This window comes from Leptonychotes weddellii, chromosome X (genome assembly GCF_054177405.1).
Source record: "Leptonychotes weddellii isolate Sample4059 chromosome X, ASM5417740v2, whole genome shotgun sequence".
Lineage (NCBI taxonomy): Eukaryota > Metazoa > Chordata > Mammalia > Carnivora > Phocidae > Leptonychotes > Leptonychotes weddellii.
This window is the reverse complement of record NC_138385.1, coordinates 92,087,630-92,107,093: the sequence shown is the minus strand read 5'-3', so window position 1 is coordinate 92,107,093 and position 19,464 is coordinate 92,087,630. Positions and strand designations below refer to the sequence as shown.

The window sequence follows — 19,464 nt, the reverse complement described above, 5'->3', positions numbered from 1 at the left end:
CCTGGGATCATGACCTGAGCCGCAGGCAGACGCTTAACAACTGAGCCACCCAGGCGCTCAACAAATTCATTTTCTGAAAGGAGATAGCTCCAGTCATATGACCAGACTGCCCAAAAACTCCTCTAAATTTTCCTAAATTAAACGTACTGCTTCACCTTGGCATGTAAGACCCTCTACAATATGGCTGCACTTAGTTTTATGGTATTATCTCCCAACATTGCCTTACACATCATCTTTTGTCAACCTGGGTTATTTCTTGTTCCTTAAACTTTTTGCTTTTAAAATTAAATATGTGCACATGGATGACAAATCAAATAGTGACAAAATGCCCTATGATGAAATTCAAGTCTCCTCTCACCCCCATACCTAGGCTTTTAAAAAAAGTTAGTTCCTTTTGCACTTACATTGGTAATTTCTTGGTTCATTAAGACAATGCCTGCTGATTTAAAAATAAGATGAAGGATTCACTCATACCCCTTTCATCATCTTCTTCCCCACTATTTGATAATAATATTACTTTTTACATAAATTTCTCATCTTTTCTATTAGTTTTGGATAGAATCCTAACTCCTCACTTAGTTTTGTTTTTTTCAAGATTTATTTATTTGAGAAACAGGGAGAGTGTGCAAGGGGGGAGGGGCACAGGCAGAGGGAGAGAGAGAATCTCAAGCAGACTCCCCCCTACCCCAGCACAGAGCCCAATGCGAGGCTTGATCTCATGACCCTGAGATCATGACCTGAGCTGAAACCAAGAGTTGGAAACAACCTATTGAGCCACTCAGGCACCCCCTAACTCCTCACTTTATAAAAGGAGGTTAATAGTGCCTGTACTGGGACGCCTGGGTGGCTCAGTCAGTTAAGTGTCTCTGCCTTTGGTTCAGGTCATGATCCCGGGTCTTGGGCTCGAGTACTGTATCAGGCTCCTTGCTCAGCGAGGAGGCTGCTTCTCCCTCTGCCTGCTGCTCCCCCTGCTTGTGCTCTCTCGCTGTCTGACAAATAAACGAGTAAAAAAAAAAAATCTTAAAAAAAATAGTGCCTGTATGTTTTTTCTCTGAAACTTCCCTAACCTGCTAGCTATATTTTTACATTATTAATATTGAGAAAATTAACATTCTCTCCTGTAACCACAACCAAACCCTTCATACTGTCTCCACAGCCTGATTTTAAAAGCAAAAGGCCCATACACCAGCATTCACATTTTTATGACAATATATTGTTTAAATGCAGGCTAGAAAGTACATTAAATTTCCTTTTATATGGGCCCATAGCAGTGACTTCCAAGACAATCTGAGGGGACTTAAAAAAACCAAACTAAAACAATACTTCATCAAATGCTTAAATTCATGATACATTTTACTTTGAGTTCTATTGGGACCACGAATTTTTTACATGTTTTTCTTTTTTTCCTGTTTCTAACAGCCCCATCATTCCTGGCGGGAGGGAAAGGTTAATCTGACCATTAGTCTTAATTTTTCCTTAACCCTTTACCATACTTCCCATTCTTCTGAGAGCCCTCTCTTACCCTCCCATCAGGAATGATTGATCTCTAGGCCTTGCTGCACAGCTATTACCTCCAGGTATCTCTTCAGGGCTTTCCTGGTCAAACCCACTATTCTCAGTTTCCCATATCATTCTCTTTCTTAGATTACTCCCTTGTAACTTCCTAAGAAAGGTAATGTGGAAAAAAAATTTCTGAACCTTGCACATCCGAAGATGCCTATTTTGTCTTCATATTTGTATAGTTCGGCTTGGTACCAAATTATAGAATAAAAACAATCTGGCCTCGGGGGTGCCTGGGTGGCTCAGTCTTTAAGCATCTGCCTTTGGCTCAGGTCATAATCTCAGGGTCCTGGGATCGAGTCCCACATTGGGCTCCTTGCTCAGCAGGGAGTCTGCTTCTCCCTCTCCCACTCCCCCTGCTTGTGTTTCTTCTCTCGCTGTGTCTCTATCAAATAAATAAATAAAATCTTAAAAAAAAAATAAAAACAATCTGGCCTCGAATACTGACGCTAATGGTCCATTGCCCTCTAGCAGCCAGGACTGTTACTGAGATGGGTGATGCTAGCCTGATACACATTTTTGGGAAGGTGAACTGTTTTCTTTCCAGAAGCTTTAAGAATTTTCTCTATCCTTGTACTTCTGAAATTCCACACTAGTGAGATAAATATGGGTCTTCTTTCCTTTAGAATGCTAGATGGTTGGTGAGCCTTTATAATTTAAAGATCTGAATTCTTTGCCTCTGGGGGAATTCTAACATTTTTTTTTTTGATAAATTTCCTTCCATCAATTTTTCAGGGTTTGTCTTTGTGCAACTCCTCTATTAGTTAGGTATTGTATGTCTGGAATTGAATCCTGTATGTCACTTATCTTTTTTCTCCTATTTTCCGAGAGACTTCCTTGGTTTTATTTTCCCACCCTCATACTGAATTTCTTATTCTGGCAAATCTTATTTTAAAATAAATTTGCAAGTGCTCCTTTTGTCAATGTTTCTTTGAAAAAAAAAAAATAGCAACTTCCTCCACTCCCTACCCTCTTACCCCAAGATGGATGCAATCATTCCAAACCTCTTTAGGATATAAATGAGAATTTCAAAAGTTTTTTTCTACATCGGGGCTCAGAAAGTGCAAAACAGTGTGCTTGGGGGTGGAAAGAAAAGATCGAGGCCTATGGCCCAAGTTCTAAAGACCCGTCACTGTTTTTTCAACACATTTTTTGTTCCTTCCAAGTTTAAATTTTTACTAGTCACATTAGCAAGCTACCTTCTATCTACTTTTATGTTATACAGCCATAGCAGTATAATAGGCAAAATACCCTTGGTTGGTATCTTAATGCCCAGAATGTGCTTAATGTCACCAGTTTTTCCAAGTTATGGGACCATGGGTATTTTAGAAATGAATTTGAGGTTCAACTAGGACATAATATTAATGCTTGGGCAATCTTCGACAACAGGTAGAAAAGCAACAATGTGCTCTTCTAGCTCATACCTAGAATCTAATGAGATGGATGCAGAGAGGAATATCAAGTTTCCAAAGGCACTGATAATCCAAGCACAGACATTTGCATGTGACAAACATATCATGTGAATAAATCACCTGTAACTGAAATAAATCTGTCACATGGAAACAAAGAACTACAGTTTGACTGTTTGTAAAATTGTATTTTTGCCTGTAAGCACACAGTAAAGCAACTACAATTTTATGGAAAAAGAATTTTGTCAATGAAGTTGAGCACAGATTTAAGTTATATCCATTATTCCCCTGTGAGGTTCACATATTTTTACATTCTCTGGTACAAGTATATTTTAAATTATACATGGATAGCTGCCCATTCATCATCATGAAAAACTTACACTGTGTATTTCTAAAACTTATGGTAAATTCTGTATTTTATTTTTACAAAGTCTACGTTTATTTGATAAGTAAAGTTCTAGCTGTAGGTAAAAGTGTGAGGCTGGCGGCTGGTCTCCATCACAACCCTGTATCATCTGTCTACAACCCCATCACTTTCAGGTATTTCCCACCCCCAGCCTAGATGTTCAATACCCTGAAGCTATATATGGGAATTCATTCATTCATCCATTTAAACATTTATTTATTGAGTACCTAATACATGCCAAGCACTCTTCTAGATGCCTGAGATATATAATAAATGGAATAGACCTAAAATTTCTGGCGTTTGGGGGAGAAAACAAACAATAATAATAGGTATATTCATGTTAGAACAAGATAAATACCATGGGAAAAAGATACTAAGTCGGTAAGAGGGATCAGAAGTGCAGGGATAAAAAGGAGAGCTTACAATTTTAAATAAAACCATCACTGCAGGTTTTACTGAAAAAGTGCTATTTGAGTAAAGACCAGAAAGACGTGATGGAGTCAACCATCTGGGGGAAGAGCATTTCAAGCAGAGACAAGCCAGTGCAAAGGCCAGTGTGGGAGCACACACGGAGACCAGTGTTTGGATCAGAGAGGAAGAGAAGAACAGGTCCAAGAGGGGACTAAAACTCAGGAGACTCTGGTGCTTCTGCTTCTTCCTAACTGCCTAGTCCTAATGGAAATGTTTCTGATCTGTAACATATTCTCTTAGGCCCATTCCTTTTTGTTAGAAGGCAATTGAGATTATGAACCAGGTAGTGTGCTAGGTATTAGAGATACTAAGATAAAGAAGAGTATCTGCCCTCTAAGAATTTACTTAGGGTTTCAAAGATTTATTACTGGATAAATACTTGTTGAGATGTGACCCATGATAGAAAAAACAAGGTCAATTCAGTTAACAAATATATAATTTTAGGAATTCTGTAAAGGATGTCATTTTAGACATCACAGAAAAATGGCAGAAGGAAATTCATGGGCAGGTGGATCTTTTGGTGTTCATCCAGTCACACAGAAAGCCACCTCATTTGCTTCCCAGGACCATCAAGAGGTCTGTAGGTTCCTTCTTAAATGGTCCTTAAGGTTCGCCCTTTAATGGAAAAAAAAATTAACTTAATGTTTCCTTTTTAAGTTGAGAGGAAAAAGATACAATTTTGTTCTTAAAATGTAAAAGGATTAAAGAAAAGGAACAGAAAGTGATGCTGTCTATTTGAGACAGAAAACCTAATATTGTAACACACTACCATTAAGTAAACAAACTGCGTGATATTAATTGATTTTAAAGAATGATTCAACTTTTGGCATTATGCCCTGACTTGTATACATAATTTCCTTTTTCCTGCCCTCCCTTGGGTCAGGAAGTGTGTTCTTAAGGCATTTGTATTTTCTAAATTGTTTTGAATGTCAGAAAATACGGATGAAACTTGAAGTAAATTATTTAAATGTTCCTTGGTAAAAACTAATAAATAAATCTTTTCTAACCATGGATATGTAACTATTTTTTGGCCTAACATAAAGAAGACCTTACAAATGAAAAATGTATACTTCATTTGCCACTTGAATGTAATTCAAAATTCAAGTATTAATCTGTATACAGAAACCTAAGGTTCTATAACATACAGTTTTTAATTTTAAAAAGAGATGTTAAATTTTTAGATGATCAAGATACATAAAAATTTGGCTGTGATACATAATTAGGCTGGTTATTCAAGCCATGCTGGAAAAAAAAAAAAACATTTTAAGGTATTCTGGATTATAATCTGACCAAATCCAATTTACTTATTTGCCAATGGATGATAAATATGCTCAGCATTTTTCATTTAACCAAGTTCTCTAAGCGTATTCCAAGCCAGCTTCCACGTTTGAGAAAACAGCATTGCTGTTCTCCAGACTAACATTCCTAATCACTGCTACAGAGAGCACAGTTTTCTCCTAATCGGGAATCCCAATCAAAAAATTAAATTCTCTTTAAAGAACAGCAGGATAGCACAATTCTCATGGCAAAATATCGAGTTAATTTGGCAGAATTTTAGAAGAAACAAAATGCAAATTATCATTTGCTAAGCACATTTTAACAAAGTAATGCTTTGAAAACTGTGCCTATTCTAAGTTAGATAAAATTACTTAAAGTTACTTAAATACAGTTGGTTAAAAACTTCAAAATTTGAAAGGAATCAATTTCAACAAAAGTCTGACTTTAAGGTCTTGACTGTTTAAAACAATACATTCTCCAACCCATCAAAATATTGCTTACATTATAGTAATCTCCTAACTATCAATAAGTTCACAATTTTGTTCATGCCTGGTTTAATCCTGAAAGTTACTGTCATCTGTTTTATTATACAAAATTACAAATACAAGCAAAATAAAAACTACTCTACCACTAAAAAGCCAATGTAAAAATAAATTTACAAAATATACAATTGAAACGAATAATACACATAGGTGGCTTACTTTTAGCAAACAGAAATACTATCCCTTAAAAGTTCTTTAAAAACTGGTTTTGAATTTTGAAAAGCTTCTTAAAAGAACATATAAAATGAAATAATTGTTTAATTAGTATAATTATACTGAGCTCCAACTAAAACATTTTAGTTTTTACAGAAGTTGAACAAAGCTTACCTGTATAGAGCGAACACGAAAAGACAAAAATTTAAACATGGCTACGAAACCATGATGGTGATAAAAGAATTTCTGACCGTAAAACTTAGGTTGGAAAGGGAAGGCCAAGCCCCTGCAAAGTTTTCTCCTACCAGCTGTTCCGGCAATTAGAAAATTTCCTGTCAGGCGGGTCCTGAAATGCTAGAAAAAGAGTCCTGACAATTTTCCTGTGGTAAAAGAAAGGAGAAACGTAATGGCGAGGGCACTATGTAGCTGATAGGTAGGGAGGCCAGAACAGGAAACCAAAACAGATTTGCTGATAGCAAAATCCTGTTGAAATGTTCTTAACTCCTGGTTCCCAGGAACCTAGACAATTTTCACAACTAGTGAAATGAACATTATTTTTAGAATCCTGAGAAATGTCAGTATTTCTTAACTATACGACTCTTTAAAAGCAAATGAAACTAGTCAGCACTACTAAAATAGTAAGTCACTGATGCACATGTGAAATTTTACCCTTTGTAATGTTTATACACACACTCTAAAGGATAGTCTCAAGACTATTTTAAGGTTATATGTAGACAAGTCATGGGTGTTCCCTGTCAATGAGGCATTGTTTCATAACTATGGGAAGAAAATGACCACATGCAAGAAACTTTTTGATTGTGATATAAGGACAAATTCTTCCTGTCTTAAATGGAAGTAAATTATATTTAAATTCACATTGGTTATAGACATCAATTATCGGCCAGGTTAAAGACTTCAAGGTCTATAGCTAAAAATCCTAGTTGATAAAATCTGAGTTAAAAGAAAGACCAACCCCTGGGTTATTAGTGAGCAAAAGGAACACTTACTGATATAAGCCAAACTGGAAATGGAGAGGTTAAGTTACCGGACAATCCCTTACTCCATTTCATTCTCTAATAGCCTCTAGAAGTTCTTCTGAGGTATTTTTATTTTGGAAAATAGTTTTTAAAATATGCCAATAATCAAAATATGATCACAGAAATAGTGGCATTTAAACAAAACCCAAGGACAGAAACATCGAGAGCTATGGGAAAATGCTCTACTTGATGTGTATTTAACCTATGTGGAACCAACAAACACATCAATCATTAGTATATATAACCTATACAAATTTAATGAAATAACTGAATTTTCAAAACCTGAAGACAATTTATCATATGATTTCACTCATATGTGGAATTTAAGAAACAACAGATGAACACAGGGGAAGGGAGGAAAAAATAAAATAAGACAAAATCAGAGAGGGAGACAAACCATAGGAGACTCTTAACTATAGGAAACAAACTGAGGGTTGCTGGAGGGGAGGTGGGTGGGGGATGGGGTAACTGGGGGATGGGCATTAAGGAGGGCACTAGATGTAATGAGCACTGGGTGTTATATGCAATTGATGAATCACTAAACTCCACCTCTGAAACTAATAATACACTATATGTTAATTGATTAAAAAAAACAAAATAAAACACAAAACCTTAAGAGTCTTCAGAAAACACCAGAAATGATCAGCTAGTTTTCTGGATGAAGGAACCATGGTCAAGGCAGGCACATATTCGATGATGCAGCTATCTATAATGAGATCTCAGTTCAGCACTACTTTACTGAGCAAACCGTTAGAGTGTCCATTAGGTGCTACACGTGCCATATGAAAGGCCAGGGCTCTTCCTGCCGTATCAAATTTTTGTAGCTATGTTCTATAATGTTCTATATATGTTCCTGCTGCATTTACCTTTTATGGCAATATTTTATAAATGACCTAACAGAAGCTGAAGAATAAAAAAACTGCTCAATTTAAAAAATTACCTTACTTAACCAGGTACATTAGAATCAACTGGAACCTAAATAAATGTCTAAGATAAAATTTTAAATTCTGCTAGGGAATTGTGCAGTCCTCTTGATTAAAAATGCATGCCTCAATTTTTCAGCAAGGAAAGCACTTAAGAAAACTTCCATTAGAACATCAACCCGTTCATCTCCCAGAAGGAATTATTTAAGTCTCCTCAGAATGCTGCAAAAGGGCAGCATGGTTAGGACAACCACCTAACATAAAATTGCAGTCTGAACATGAGATGCCTTTTAAGACTGTCAAGAAGCAGCAAACAGCAATGGTTACTGCACAACTGATTAAGACGTACAAAACAAATAGGATTGTCTCTGTATACAGCACTCATCAACTTTATTCAAGTAATACTTAAGAAGCAACCAAATAACCTTTTTTGAATTTAAAGGATTAGTTTGAATTGGCTTTAATGACTACTGATGCTCAGGTTAACAGTCACATTTTGTTGTGTGCTGTGCTTTTTAATATTAACACTAAGAAAATGAAGCAGTATTTCAGATATCAAAACCTAAAATAAGTCTGAGTTGAAATGATACCTAAATTAAAACAGTGTAGTACTGCTGTGTAAAAGATAAAAAGAGTGTCAGAAAAGAATAAAAGAATAAATTTGACACTTTACATCTGACGGAATGTTAGGACATTTGGCTACCTGTCTGGGAAATGCAGAAGCCATAAAGGAAAATATTAGTATAGATTTGATTATAAAATTCAACTTCTCTATATCAAAAGGTACCATAAATAAAGTTTAAAAGACTGGTTCACATGATTGGAATCCCTTATAATCATATTACAACTCAGCACTAAGCAACAGCTTGATTTGGGTGTTAGATGAGCCCTAACCCAAAATGAAAGCGCTTAAGGCCCTTTGGTACATTGCTTAAGACACTGATTACTGTTTAAGCACATGCCACTGCCCCTACCAGATTAATCTTCAGAACAGGCACCATACTTATCTTTGTATCCCCATAGCAAAGAGCATATAGTAGGAATTCAAATAATGGCTGCTTGAGTAAGAAGTATCATATGCTGAAATCTGAAATGGATACTACTTGTGTGGCTGTGTGCATGGAACTAGGTATTATTGTTTATATTTTTCCTGCTTCTTTTGACTTTCTTGAAATTTATCTTACTAAAATTTCAGCTAATCTTTCTTTATTCTTATATCTTACTGGTTTTAATGTTTATCTTATTCAAAAAGTAAATTTTATTATAAAAAGTATACATGTCCATTACAGAAAACTTGAACAATAAACAAGGAGAAAAACAAAGGAAAAAATCACTATTTTGGTGCTTATCTTTCTAGTCTTTTTCTGTATACACACACGTCCACACTTGAACCATACTATACATATTATCACTTTTTTTCGGTAAAGGGCCAGACAGTAAATGTTTTTGGCTTTGCAGGCCATATGGTCTGTGTCAACTCTGCTACTGCAGTGGGAAAAGGAATGGGTGAGGCTTAATATATAGCCAGAATAATCTTAAAACAGAAATCAGACTGGGTCATGCCCCTACCTCAGATTCTTCAATGGTTTCCTGTCACAGAACAAAACCCAAATTTCTCAGTCTGTGGACCATAAAGCAGGCACTAAGAAACACTACTTGATGATGACTTGGGAATATACTCACTAAATCATTCAGATACAATGTCAATATTTGGTTTTAGACATTATTTTATCATGTTAAGGTCAGATTACTTCCTCTTTACTAAAAGAGGAATGAATAGTCAATTTTATATAATGTCTTATTATCTATTAATATAGTCACTTAATTTATCTCCTTTTGACCTAACGATTTGATAATGTAGATCAACAGATGCCCTGATATGTTTGTATTTCTGGGAAAAATCCATTGTTTTAATATATGTATTTGATTTGTAATCTTTTAAAAGGATTTTTGCATCTATATTCGTAAGTTAAACTGGCAGTTTCCTTTTGTGCGTTAACTTTCATTTTCAGGGCTATGCTAACTTTATAAAACAAACTAGAAGGCAATGTAAATTTTTTTCCTATGCTTTGGGACAATTTAAAGACTACAGGAATGATCTATTTCTTGAAAGTTTCAAAGATTTCTCCATGAAGTCACAGGGGCCTGGCACCGTAGTTGGAAGGCGGAGAGTTTAATGCCTTAAATTTCTCCCTTGTTATTGGTATATTCAGTTTTTCTATCCCTTCCTAAATGATATCTTTAGATTTTCCTAGAAAACCACATTTCAGCAAGACTTTTATGTTAGTATACAGTTACACTTAGTATTCTATGTTTTTAAACTTAAACTTAAGGAACATGTCAAGCATATCTAAAGTAGACAGATGAGTATAACAAACCCTCATGTACCTATCACTCACCTTTAATGATTACCAACTCACGGCCAGTCTTGCTTCATACACTCACTTCCCCCCATAACTAATTATTCCCATAATTAATTATTTTGAAGCAAATCCCAGATATTATATCATTTCACCTATAAATATTTCTGTTGTTAAGATGTTTTAAACTCTTTCCTATCTGTGGCTGTATCGCATTTTGCTTTCTGAATGTTGTATATTTGCTTCCCCCCCACCCCGTTTTCTCATTCACTGTTTTTGGAATTTGTATTTAATTCCTTCTTCTTGCTCTCTAGAAGCTTACTTTGTAGTTCTTTTTCCAGCGTCTCTCACTGAAATAAATTCCTTTATTTGAATTCTCATTCATTAATAAATTTTTCTTTCTTTCAAGTATAATTCTAACAATATCATTTAACATACTATATTCTAAGAACTGTGCTTACATGAAATTATTTCAGTTAAATCTCACTACACTGAGATAAGTACTATTATCCATACTACAGATGCAGAAACTGAGCGGTAAAGAGAAGTTAAGGAACTTGTTGCTCAAGTTCATACTTTCTTGAAAGTCAGAATGGCTGTGATGTTGGTGGGAGCATAACTAGGCAAGTCTATCTGGGGAAGGAGTGTGTATTATGTATGGCCAGTGGCTGACTTAAGTCAGAAACCAGGAAGTGCTAAAACTTGTGATAAGACCCAGAAGACAGTAGAGGGTCCATAGCAGAGTTCCTGAACACTTTTCTACAGCATACATTATATTTGTCTGGCAAAACCCCAACCCTGGTCAAATCCAATTATCAACCATTTTCTTAAGTCCATGAAAGCAGAACCATGCTGGAGAAAAGTCAACCCCTAGGATAGAAACTTAAAATGAACATGTTTTCTGAAATGAGTCCTTTGGATATGATTTTTTGTATGGATCAGTTTTTCAGGTACCGAAGGGTTTAATATCTAAGGGTTTCCATTTAAGTACAGAAGAATTACTCTCTAGCACACGTCCATCAGTAGATAATGCTGCAAAGTGCTAAAGTTCTATGGTTTTAAATTACAGATAGGAAATATCACCAACCTTAAGCAAATGGTAGTGGCTTCCTAGAGCACTGAGATGGGTTCCTTCTAAGGTCCCGTCTCAATGACCCCTTGCACCATTTCCTACGAGCATGGAGAGAGGGCAAGGGGGCAGCTGTACCAATGCCCCAGGTAGGAATACTGCAGTAAGCAGTAATACATCCTAGGTAGTATTGCTTGTCAATCTAGCCACATTTTTTTCCCCCCTCATGTAAGTAAAGAGGTTACAACTTTCAATATATGACAGTATTTCAGATTGACTCAATAAACCAGTCATACTTGAACAGAACTTAATCAAATCAGTTTGCTCTCTTTCCATTTGTGTATCAGATCACTCAAACTGAAAAAATGTGTAGACTGCAGCAGAGGAGAGGCGATTTTGGATCAGAGGCACCATATGAGGTAGGCAAGCCATGAAAAAAGGGGGGAGATTTTATTTTTTTTAAAGCTCTTATGCATGGATGAAAGGGACACTAGGAAGTGAAAAAATAGCCCTGAAAGAGAGCCAAAAATGTAGCAAAGGGAAACCTTACATGTTTGGAAAATTTGCCAATTATACACATACTCGATTTAATGCCACCATGCAGTGCTAATTATAATGCTATTTATCTCAGAAATATTTTCCTAAGTGGTATATACTTACATGTACTAGATTATATTTTTCCCATGCTCTGAGTGCTAAAATATACTCTCAGCCAATGAGAGAACAACAGACAATACTCTACACAATTAATCAGTAAGTGCTGTCAATGTACCACTCCACAAATGTTCCCTGCCAATGAGCACTCTATTGTACTTTCCTGTGTTGAGTGGGTTTTTCACTGTCTATTGTCTACTACGCTAGGGCTTCTCCTTCGATAGCTTATTTTGTGTTGAATCCACGATGACTGCAAGAGGTGTGCAAGTATGTGCAGGACTCATGGCTATGAGTATCACTTTGGATGTTCAAATGCAAGGTTTAAAGCAGCCTGAAGGAACCTTCAAGGAAATGGAGGAAATCAGTGGACAACTGGGAACTGGTGAAATTCCCTGGATACTGTGAAGGCCATCATACACATTACTGCAGCCTTAGGGTTACTATATGAACAATTGCTAGAGTAACGGCATGCGTGCAAGTGGAAGAAATTACTACTAAAGGCCTATCACGACTTCAGGGGATTTGTAAAGAATGCGGGCACTGTCAGTGTACTACCTGTGTCCTTCATGGAGTGCTGCTCCTTAACCTGGCATTTAAGGTCATCTATGAACTATCTTCACTATACCTTTATAAGCCATTTTTATCACTATTACTTTAAACAAGCTTTCTCTAATTCTTGACAATCACGCATGTGACCATGATACAAGAGCTACAAAAACTGAGTTGATAAATGCAGTGTTTAAGACTGTAGTCAGGGGCGCCTGGGTGGCTCAGTCGGTTAAGCAGCTGCCTTCGGCTCAGGTCATGATCCTGGGGTCTTGGGATCGAGCCCCACATCCAGCTCCCTGCTCAGCGGAGAGCCTGCTTCTCCCTCTCCATCTGCCTGCCACTCTGCCTACTTGTGCTCTCTCTCTCTGTCAAATAAATAAATAAAATCTTTAAAAAAAAAAAAGACTGTAGTCGTATAATATTTACAAAGTTGATGTCATAAATAACTGATGTATGCATGGTCACCAGAAATAAATAATAAGAGAAACAGAAGGGTCAAAGGACCAAGTTAAGAGAAAATTAACTCATTTCACAATTTGGTCTGAGGCCAGGCCTATTGTCAGCCACAAAATTACTGGATACCACCATAGTTCCTAAGAGGCATACTTTATCCCTGGTGAATAGTCTAAAAGAATAGGATCAGACTCTGGAAGAAAGAGGGCAGGAAAATGAACACTTATTGTGCTAGGTACTTATTTATCTCCTTTAATTCTGAAGCCTCAGAAGAACCTTTGCCTGGTACTGTAAGAACCACTAAGAGAATTATTTCCCAACTAAGCAAGAAATAGCTTTAATGATGATTCTTGGATGACTACAGAGATGTAAACAGTCAAGACTCCCTAATAGCTAAACTGTGGAAAGAGCCTAGATGTCCATCATCAGATGAATGGATAAAGAAGATATGGTATATACATATATATGTGTGTGTATACACACACACACACACACACACACACACACACAGGAATATTATGCAGCCATCAAAAAAGTGAAATCTTGCCATTTGCAATGACGTGGATGGAACTAGAGGGTATTATGCTAAGGGAAATAAGTCAATCAGAGAAAGTATCATATGATCTCACTGATATGAGGATTTCGAGAAACAAGACAGAGCATCATAGGGGAAGGGAGGGAAAAATGAAACAAGATGAAACCAGAGAGGGAGACAAACCATAAGAGACTCTTAATCTCAGGAAACAAACTGAGGGTTGCTGGAGTGGAGGGGGGTGGGAGGGACGGAGTGGGTGGGTGATGGACGTTGGGGAGGGTATGTACTATGGTGAGCGCTGTGAATTGTGTAAGACTGATGATGAATCACAGACCTGTACCCCTGAAACAAATAATTTATTATATGTTAATTAAAAAAAAAAGACTTCCTATTTCTTCAGCATGGATCATGCAGAACATGGAGTCCTCTAGCCAATTGAGAAAAGGGAAATTCCAGAGTCCAGGAAGATATCTTGGCTTAAGGTACTATATAGCACTCTTCTTTTTTTTTTTAAAGATTTTATTTATTTATTTGACAGAGAGAGAGAGAGCACAGGTAGGCAGAACAGCAGGCAGAGGGAAAGGGAGAAGCAGACTCCCCGCTGAGCAAGGAGCCCGATGTGGGGCTCGATCCCAGAACCCTGGGATCATGACCTGAGCCGAAGGCAGACGCTTAACGACTGAGCCACCCAGGCACCCCAGCACTCCTATCTTCTGCTATAAAGGTAGTCTCTCCCCAGCTCCACCAGAATAAAGGCTAAAAATAATCAAGTCTCTCCAGCAGGGGAGGGAGAACAAACGACACCAGCTAAAACAAGGTAACTGGTGAAAAATTCAATGAATTATACATAAATATGGATTAATATGCAAACATCCCTGGGGGAGGGAGATAAAGAAAGGTGATGACTACCTGTTATATTCTGGTATGAAATCAATTTAATTGGATAAAGTTCTTATATTTTATGAGATACATGGAGAATATAAAAGTTTTTACTTCAGGTGAGTGAAGACAAGAAAGGATTGAAAGGAAAAGAGTATTAAAATTTCAGGAGATGGAAGAGAAGTGGATCTAGGATCTGGGAAGAAGGCAGAATGCAGGGCAAAGAACAAAGGGAAGAGAGAAGAGATGAGGTGTGAAGGAGGAAACAATCCAGCCAGAATGAAATGACTCTGCTACAAACAGAAACCACGGGACATGTTCAAGATAAAACAGAGGGGGACAAGTTCAAGATACAACACAGAGGCAGCTTCGTATGTCAAGAAGATCTGAGTGAAAGTATTTTATGTTTAGGAGAAATTCGCCTTTCCTTTATGATTATCATTTTAGTCAAACCTGATTTAGCTACCTCTCACATTTTTCCCCCTTTGGCTTTTGTTTACACCACTGTCCCATGAGAATACCTTCACCCAAATATTGACATTTACTTCTAAAAACCTATACCAAAATTTTATGTCTTCTGTGGATTTTTACCTGATTATACCAGTTATAACTAGTTTTACTTTAAATTCTAGTTAACTTAGGGACGCCTGGGTGGCTCAGATGGTTAAGCATCTGCCTTCGGCTCAGGTCATGATCCCAGGGTCCTGGGATCGAGCCCCACATCGGGCTCTGTGCTCAGCAGGGAGCCTGCTTCTCCCTCTCCCTGCCTGTCTGCCTACTTGTGATCTCTCTCTCTCTCTCTGTGAAATAAATAAATAAATAAAATCTTTAAATTCTAGTTAACTTAAATTTTTATCTATGGTTAGATGGTCAGATAGTACTGTAAGGCTTATATGACCAAAAAGCAGCAGTACCTAGTGCTCCTGGTACCCTTTCAGCTCTTTTCATTGCCCCCTCTGGTATTTATCTCTAATCAACACAAGAAACAACAGGTGTTGGCGAGGATGTGGAGAAAGGGGAACCCTCATGCACTGCTGGTGGGAATGCAAACTGGTGCAGTCACTCTGGAGAACAGTAGGGAGGTTCCTCAAAAAGTTAAAAATAGAACTAACCTATGGTCCAGCAATCGCAATACTAGGTTTTTATCCAAAGAATTAAAAAAACACTAATTCAAAGGGATTCACGCACCCCGATGTTTATAGCAGCATTATCTACAACAGCCAAATTATGGAAACACCCCAAGTGTCTGTCAACTGACGAACAGATAAAGAAGTGGTACATATATACCATGGAATATTACTCAGCCATCAAAAAGAATGAAATCTTGCCATTTGCAATGACATGGATGGAGCTAGAGAGTATTATGCTAAATGAAATAAGTCCATTATAGAAAGACAAAAACCATATTATTTCATTCATATGTGGAATTTAAGGAACAAAACAAATGAGCAAAGGAGAAAAAAAGAGAGGGGCCCACCATTGTTCTTAATTATAGGGAACAAACGAATGGTTACAAGAGGGGAGGTGGGGGGGAAATGGGTTAAACAGGTGATGGGGATTAAGGAGTGCACTTGTCCTGATGAGCACCAGGTGATGTACTGACATGCTGAATCACTACAGTATACCTGAAACTAATATTACACTGTATGTTAACTGGAATTTAAATAAAAAAGGAAAAAGAATAACCTTATACTACTTCCTCCTGACTCATCAATTTCAGATATTATCTTTAGACATCCTATTAGAGATGACTTAAAACTCGTATCACAAATTTTGGTTAAATTAGTATTTAGTTTTTATATTATTATGATTATGCAAACACTGTTCACTGCCAAGGTAAGGAATATACTCTAATTACATTTCTTGTGTACAACTTCTGTTTTCTTCTTAAGTTTGCAGTTGGTTTTAAAATTTGCTTTCTTTTTGCCTACAAATTCTTCTCACTCTGCCTCTTAAGTGAATTTTCAGTACTCCAACCTATTGGATAATTCATCACTTCTATTTTTTTCCCCTGGAGACAGCTTTCCTGGAATCATCTGTCTGCTTCAATCTGGACTGAGTACTCTCTAAGCCTACTGAATGAACTAGTCTTCTGAAGCACCCTTTATTCATCACAATGTGAAGGAACTTTCTTCATTGTGCTTATAAATGTTGGATCCTTTGTTGCCTGAATCTCATGTCTTTTTCTTGTTAACAACCATCTCATGTTGGCAGAGCCCACTTTCCAGCGACTTCCTAAAAATAGGTATATGTCTGAAAATATCTTGGTTGAAAATCATTTTCACTAAGCACTTCAAAGGCATTGCTCCTTGTCTTCTAACTTCCAATGTTGAAATGTTTGATATTATTTTTACACCCTGTCCTTTATATATTTTAAAAATCTCTTAAAAGCTTGTCTTAGCCCGCTTGGGCTGCTATAACAGAATACCATACACTAAGTCATTTATGATAAACAGTAGAAATGTATTTGTCAGAGTTCTGGAGCCTAAGAAGTCCAAATCCAAATCACCAGCAGATTTGGTGTCTGGTGAGAATCTGTTTCCTGGTTCATAGACAGTTATCTTCTTGCTGTGTCTTCACATGGCAGAAGGGACAAGGGAGCTCTCTTGGGTCTCTTTTATAAGGGCACTAATCCTATTTATGAGGCATCTGCCCTCATGACCTAACTACCTCCCAAAGGCCCCACCTCCAAACACCATTACATCAAGGATTAGGCTCCAACATATAAATTTTGTGGGGAGACACATTCAGTCCAATAAAACTTCTAGGGTTTTGTATCACTGGTGTTTGATAATTCACAATAATGATTCTTCTTGAGAGTAGGTGTTTTGTTTGTTTGTTTTCATTAACAGGCTTTCAGTAGGCCATTTTAATCTAGCAACTCACAGTCCTCATATTAGGGAAAATTTTTTTTTGGTATTTTAGTACTCCATCTAATCTAAGAGCATGATTTTTTTTTTTAAAGATTTTATTTATTTTTTTAGAGAGCGAGTGAGAGGGAAACAGCATGAGAGGGGAGAGGGTCAGAGGGAGAAGCAGGCTCCCCGCTGAGCCGGGAGCCCGATGTGGGACTCGATCCCAGGACCCTGGGATCATGACCTGAGCCGAAGGCAGACGCTTAACCATCTGAGCCACCCAGGCGCCCTCTAAGAGCATGATTATCACTGTACCATTACAGAAGAAAATGCAGCCAATTAAAATGTGTCACACCATTGGCTTTAACAAACATTTCGATTTCAGAAATATTAAAATGTGGGAAAAAACAAATATGATATTTCTTTCCTAGTTTCTTCCTTTCCATTTCCCTGTTGTCTCTGGAATTCCTATTAAGTAGATGTTAGATTGCTTCTTTCTTTTTCTCTCCTATTTTCTATCTCTTTCTCTTACTCTGTTTTTTTTTTGAGATTTCCTTAACATTAGCTTTTAAATATTCTACTAAAATGTAGAACATTCCTATCCCATTTTTAATTTTCTGATTAAAAAAATAGCATCCTACTCTTATTTTAGCATATTAATTTTGTCTTTTAACACTCAGAAGGTAATAATTTAACTTTTCTTTTTCCTTTTTACTGCACTGTCTGTTCCTTCAAGAGCTTATTCTTTCATTTGGAAGCCTTTCTCAAATGTCCAGTGATATTTGGCTTTTCAGTCATACTTAAGAGTGAGACACTGAGAAATAGACCACATGTTCTGGAGCTTGTCAACTGTTAGGCTTTTTTGGTAGGTTAATTGGCCAAATGGCCTTTACATTGAAGATCTCCTAAATGTCTGTTTCTAAAGGTCTTTTATCAGGGACCATTCAATTTCTTCACGAAAGAAAGCTTTACTTTTCTGCCAGGAAGATATGGTCCTGGTTGGTGTAATGGGCTTTCACTTTATCTCCTTGTTTCTAGCCCACTGCCTCACACCACTTCCTACTATACCTGGGGTTCCCCAAGTCTGGAGCTATTCTGATTCATTTTTCTCTAAAAAATACCCCCGTCTCTTCCAGGGGTGGGAGAGAGGAGAGAGTGAGGGCTGTTTATACTGACATTCAACCACTCTCTGTTTTCAGCCCCATGCCATTCCTCCACTTTCCATGGTACCTGGTGACCTCATTCTTGAGCTCTTCTGGAGCTGTGAGGGCAATAAATAAGGCATGCTTCCTGCTGCTATACCCCTCTAAAAGCACTTAGGTCCTTTAACTTCCTCTTGTTATGACTCTTTTATCTACTTTTCACATTTCTATGTTGTGGTTCAAATTACACAAGTCTTCTAATTTAAAGATCACGTTTCTGTTTCTTATTCTCCTTGATGTTTTGGGTGATTATTTACCAGAAGAGAAGAAGACAAAAACAACTTTATTTTGCCATTTAAAGACTGCAAGTTTCCCTCATATGCTTTTGTATCTCCAACAACCTAGCAGAGTTCTTGGCACCTAACAGAAATTCATTAAGTGCTTGGTTAATGAATGATTAGCTGTAGTCACAGTTCAGACTAAGCTGCTGAAACAAAAAAACCCCAAAATGTAATGGCTCAAACAAGATAAGTGCCTTTTTTTTTTTTCTCATGGAGCAGTCCATAGGTAAGAGGGTAAATTAGGGTGAAGAGGTATCACACGATCATTAGGTCAATAAAGGACCCAGGTGTCTTCTCTCTTGTTACTCTCCATCCATCCTACAGTCTTGTTGTGGTCAAAACTGGCTATTCATCATACTCTGTGTTCTAGCCCATTAAAAAGTGGCCAATCAACCTACAAGAAAGCCTACTAGTTGACAAGCTCCATACATACAACTATCATCTCACAGTTTCTATGGGCCAAGAATCTGGGCTAACAAACATGTGAGCTTGGAAGAAGAACCTTTTTCCATCAAGGTTCAGATGAGAACCTAGCCCTGGCCAACTCCTTCACTGCAGTCTGTGAGAGACCCTGAATCAAAGGACCCCGTTAAGCTGTGCCCAGATTAATGACCCACAGAAACTGTGAGATAAGAAATGTATGTTGTTGGGGCGCCTGGGTGGCTCAGTTGGTTAAGCGACTGCCTTCGGCTCAGGTCATGATCCCAGGGTCCTGGGATCGAGTCCCACATCGGGCTCCCTGCTCTGCGGGAAGCCTGCTTCTCCCTCTCCCACTCCCCCTGCTTGTGTTCCCTCTCTCGCTGTGTCTCTCTCTGTCAAATAAATAAATAAAATCTTTAAAAAAAAAA

General features: G+C 37.4%; 1 protein-coding gene across 9 annotated transcripts in view; it reads right to left on the bottom strand.

Moving 5' to 3' along the window:
• The window catches only part of RPS6KA3 (ribosomal protein S6 kinase A3), a 116,750-nt gene that overhangs the window by 60,310 nt on the left and 36,976 nt on the right, over positions 1–19,464 (bottom strand). The window contains exon 1 of one of the 9 annotated variants that reach the window (XM_031037248.2): positions 5,994–6,199. The exons of the other annotated variants lie outside the window; for them this stretch is intronic. Coding sequence (XP_030893108.1) covers positions 5,994–6,032 — 39 coding nt within the window. The 5' untranslated portion in view covers positions 6,033–6,199. Of the gene's footprint in view, positions 1–5,993; positions 6,200–19,464 lie in introns of those variants that run through there. 9 annotated transcript variants of the gene reach the window in all.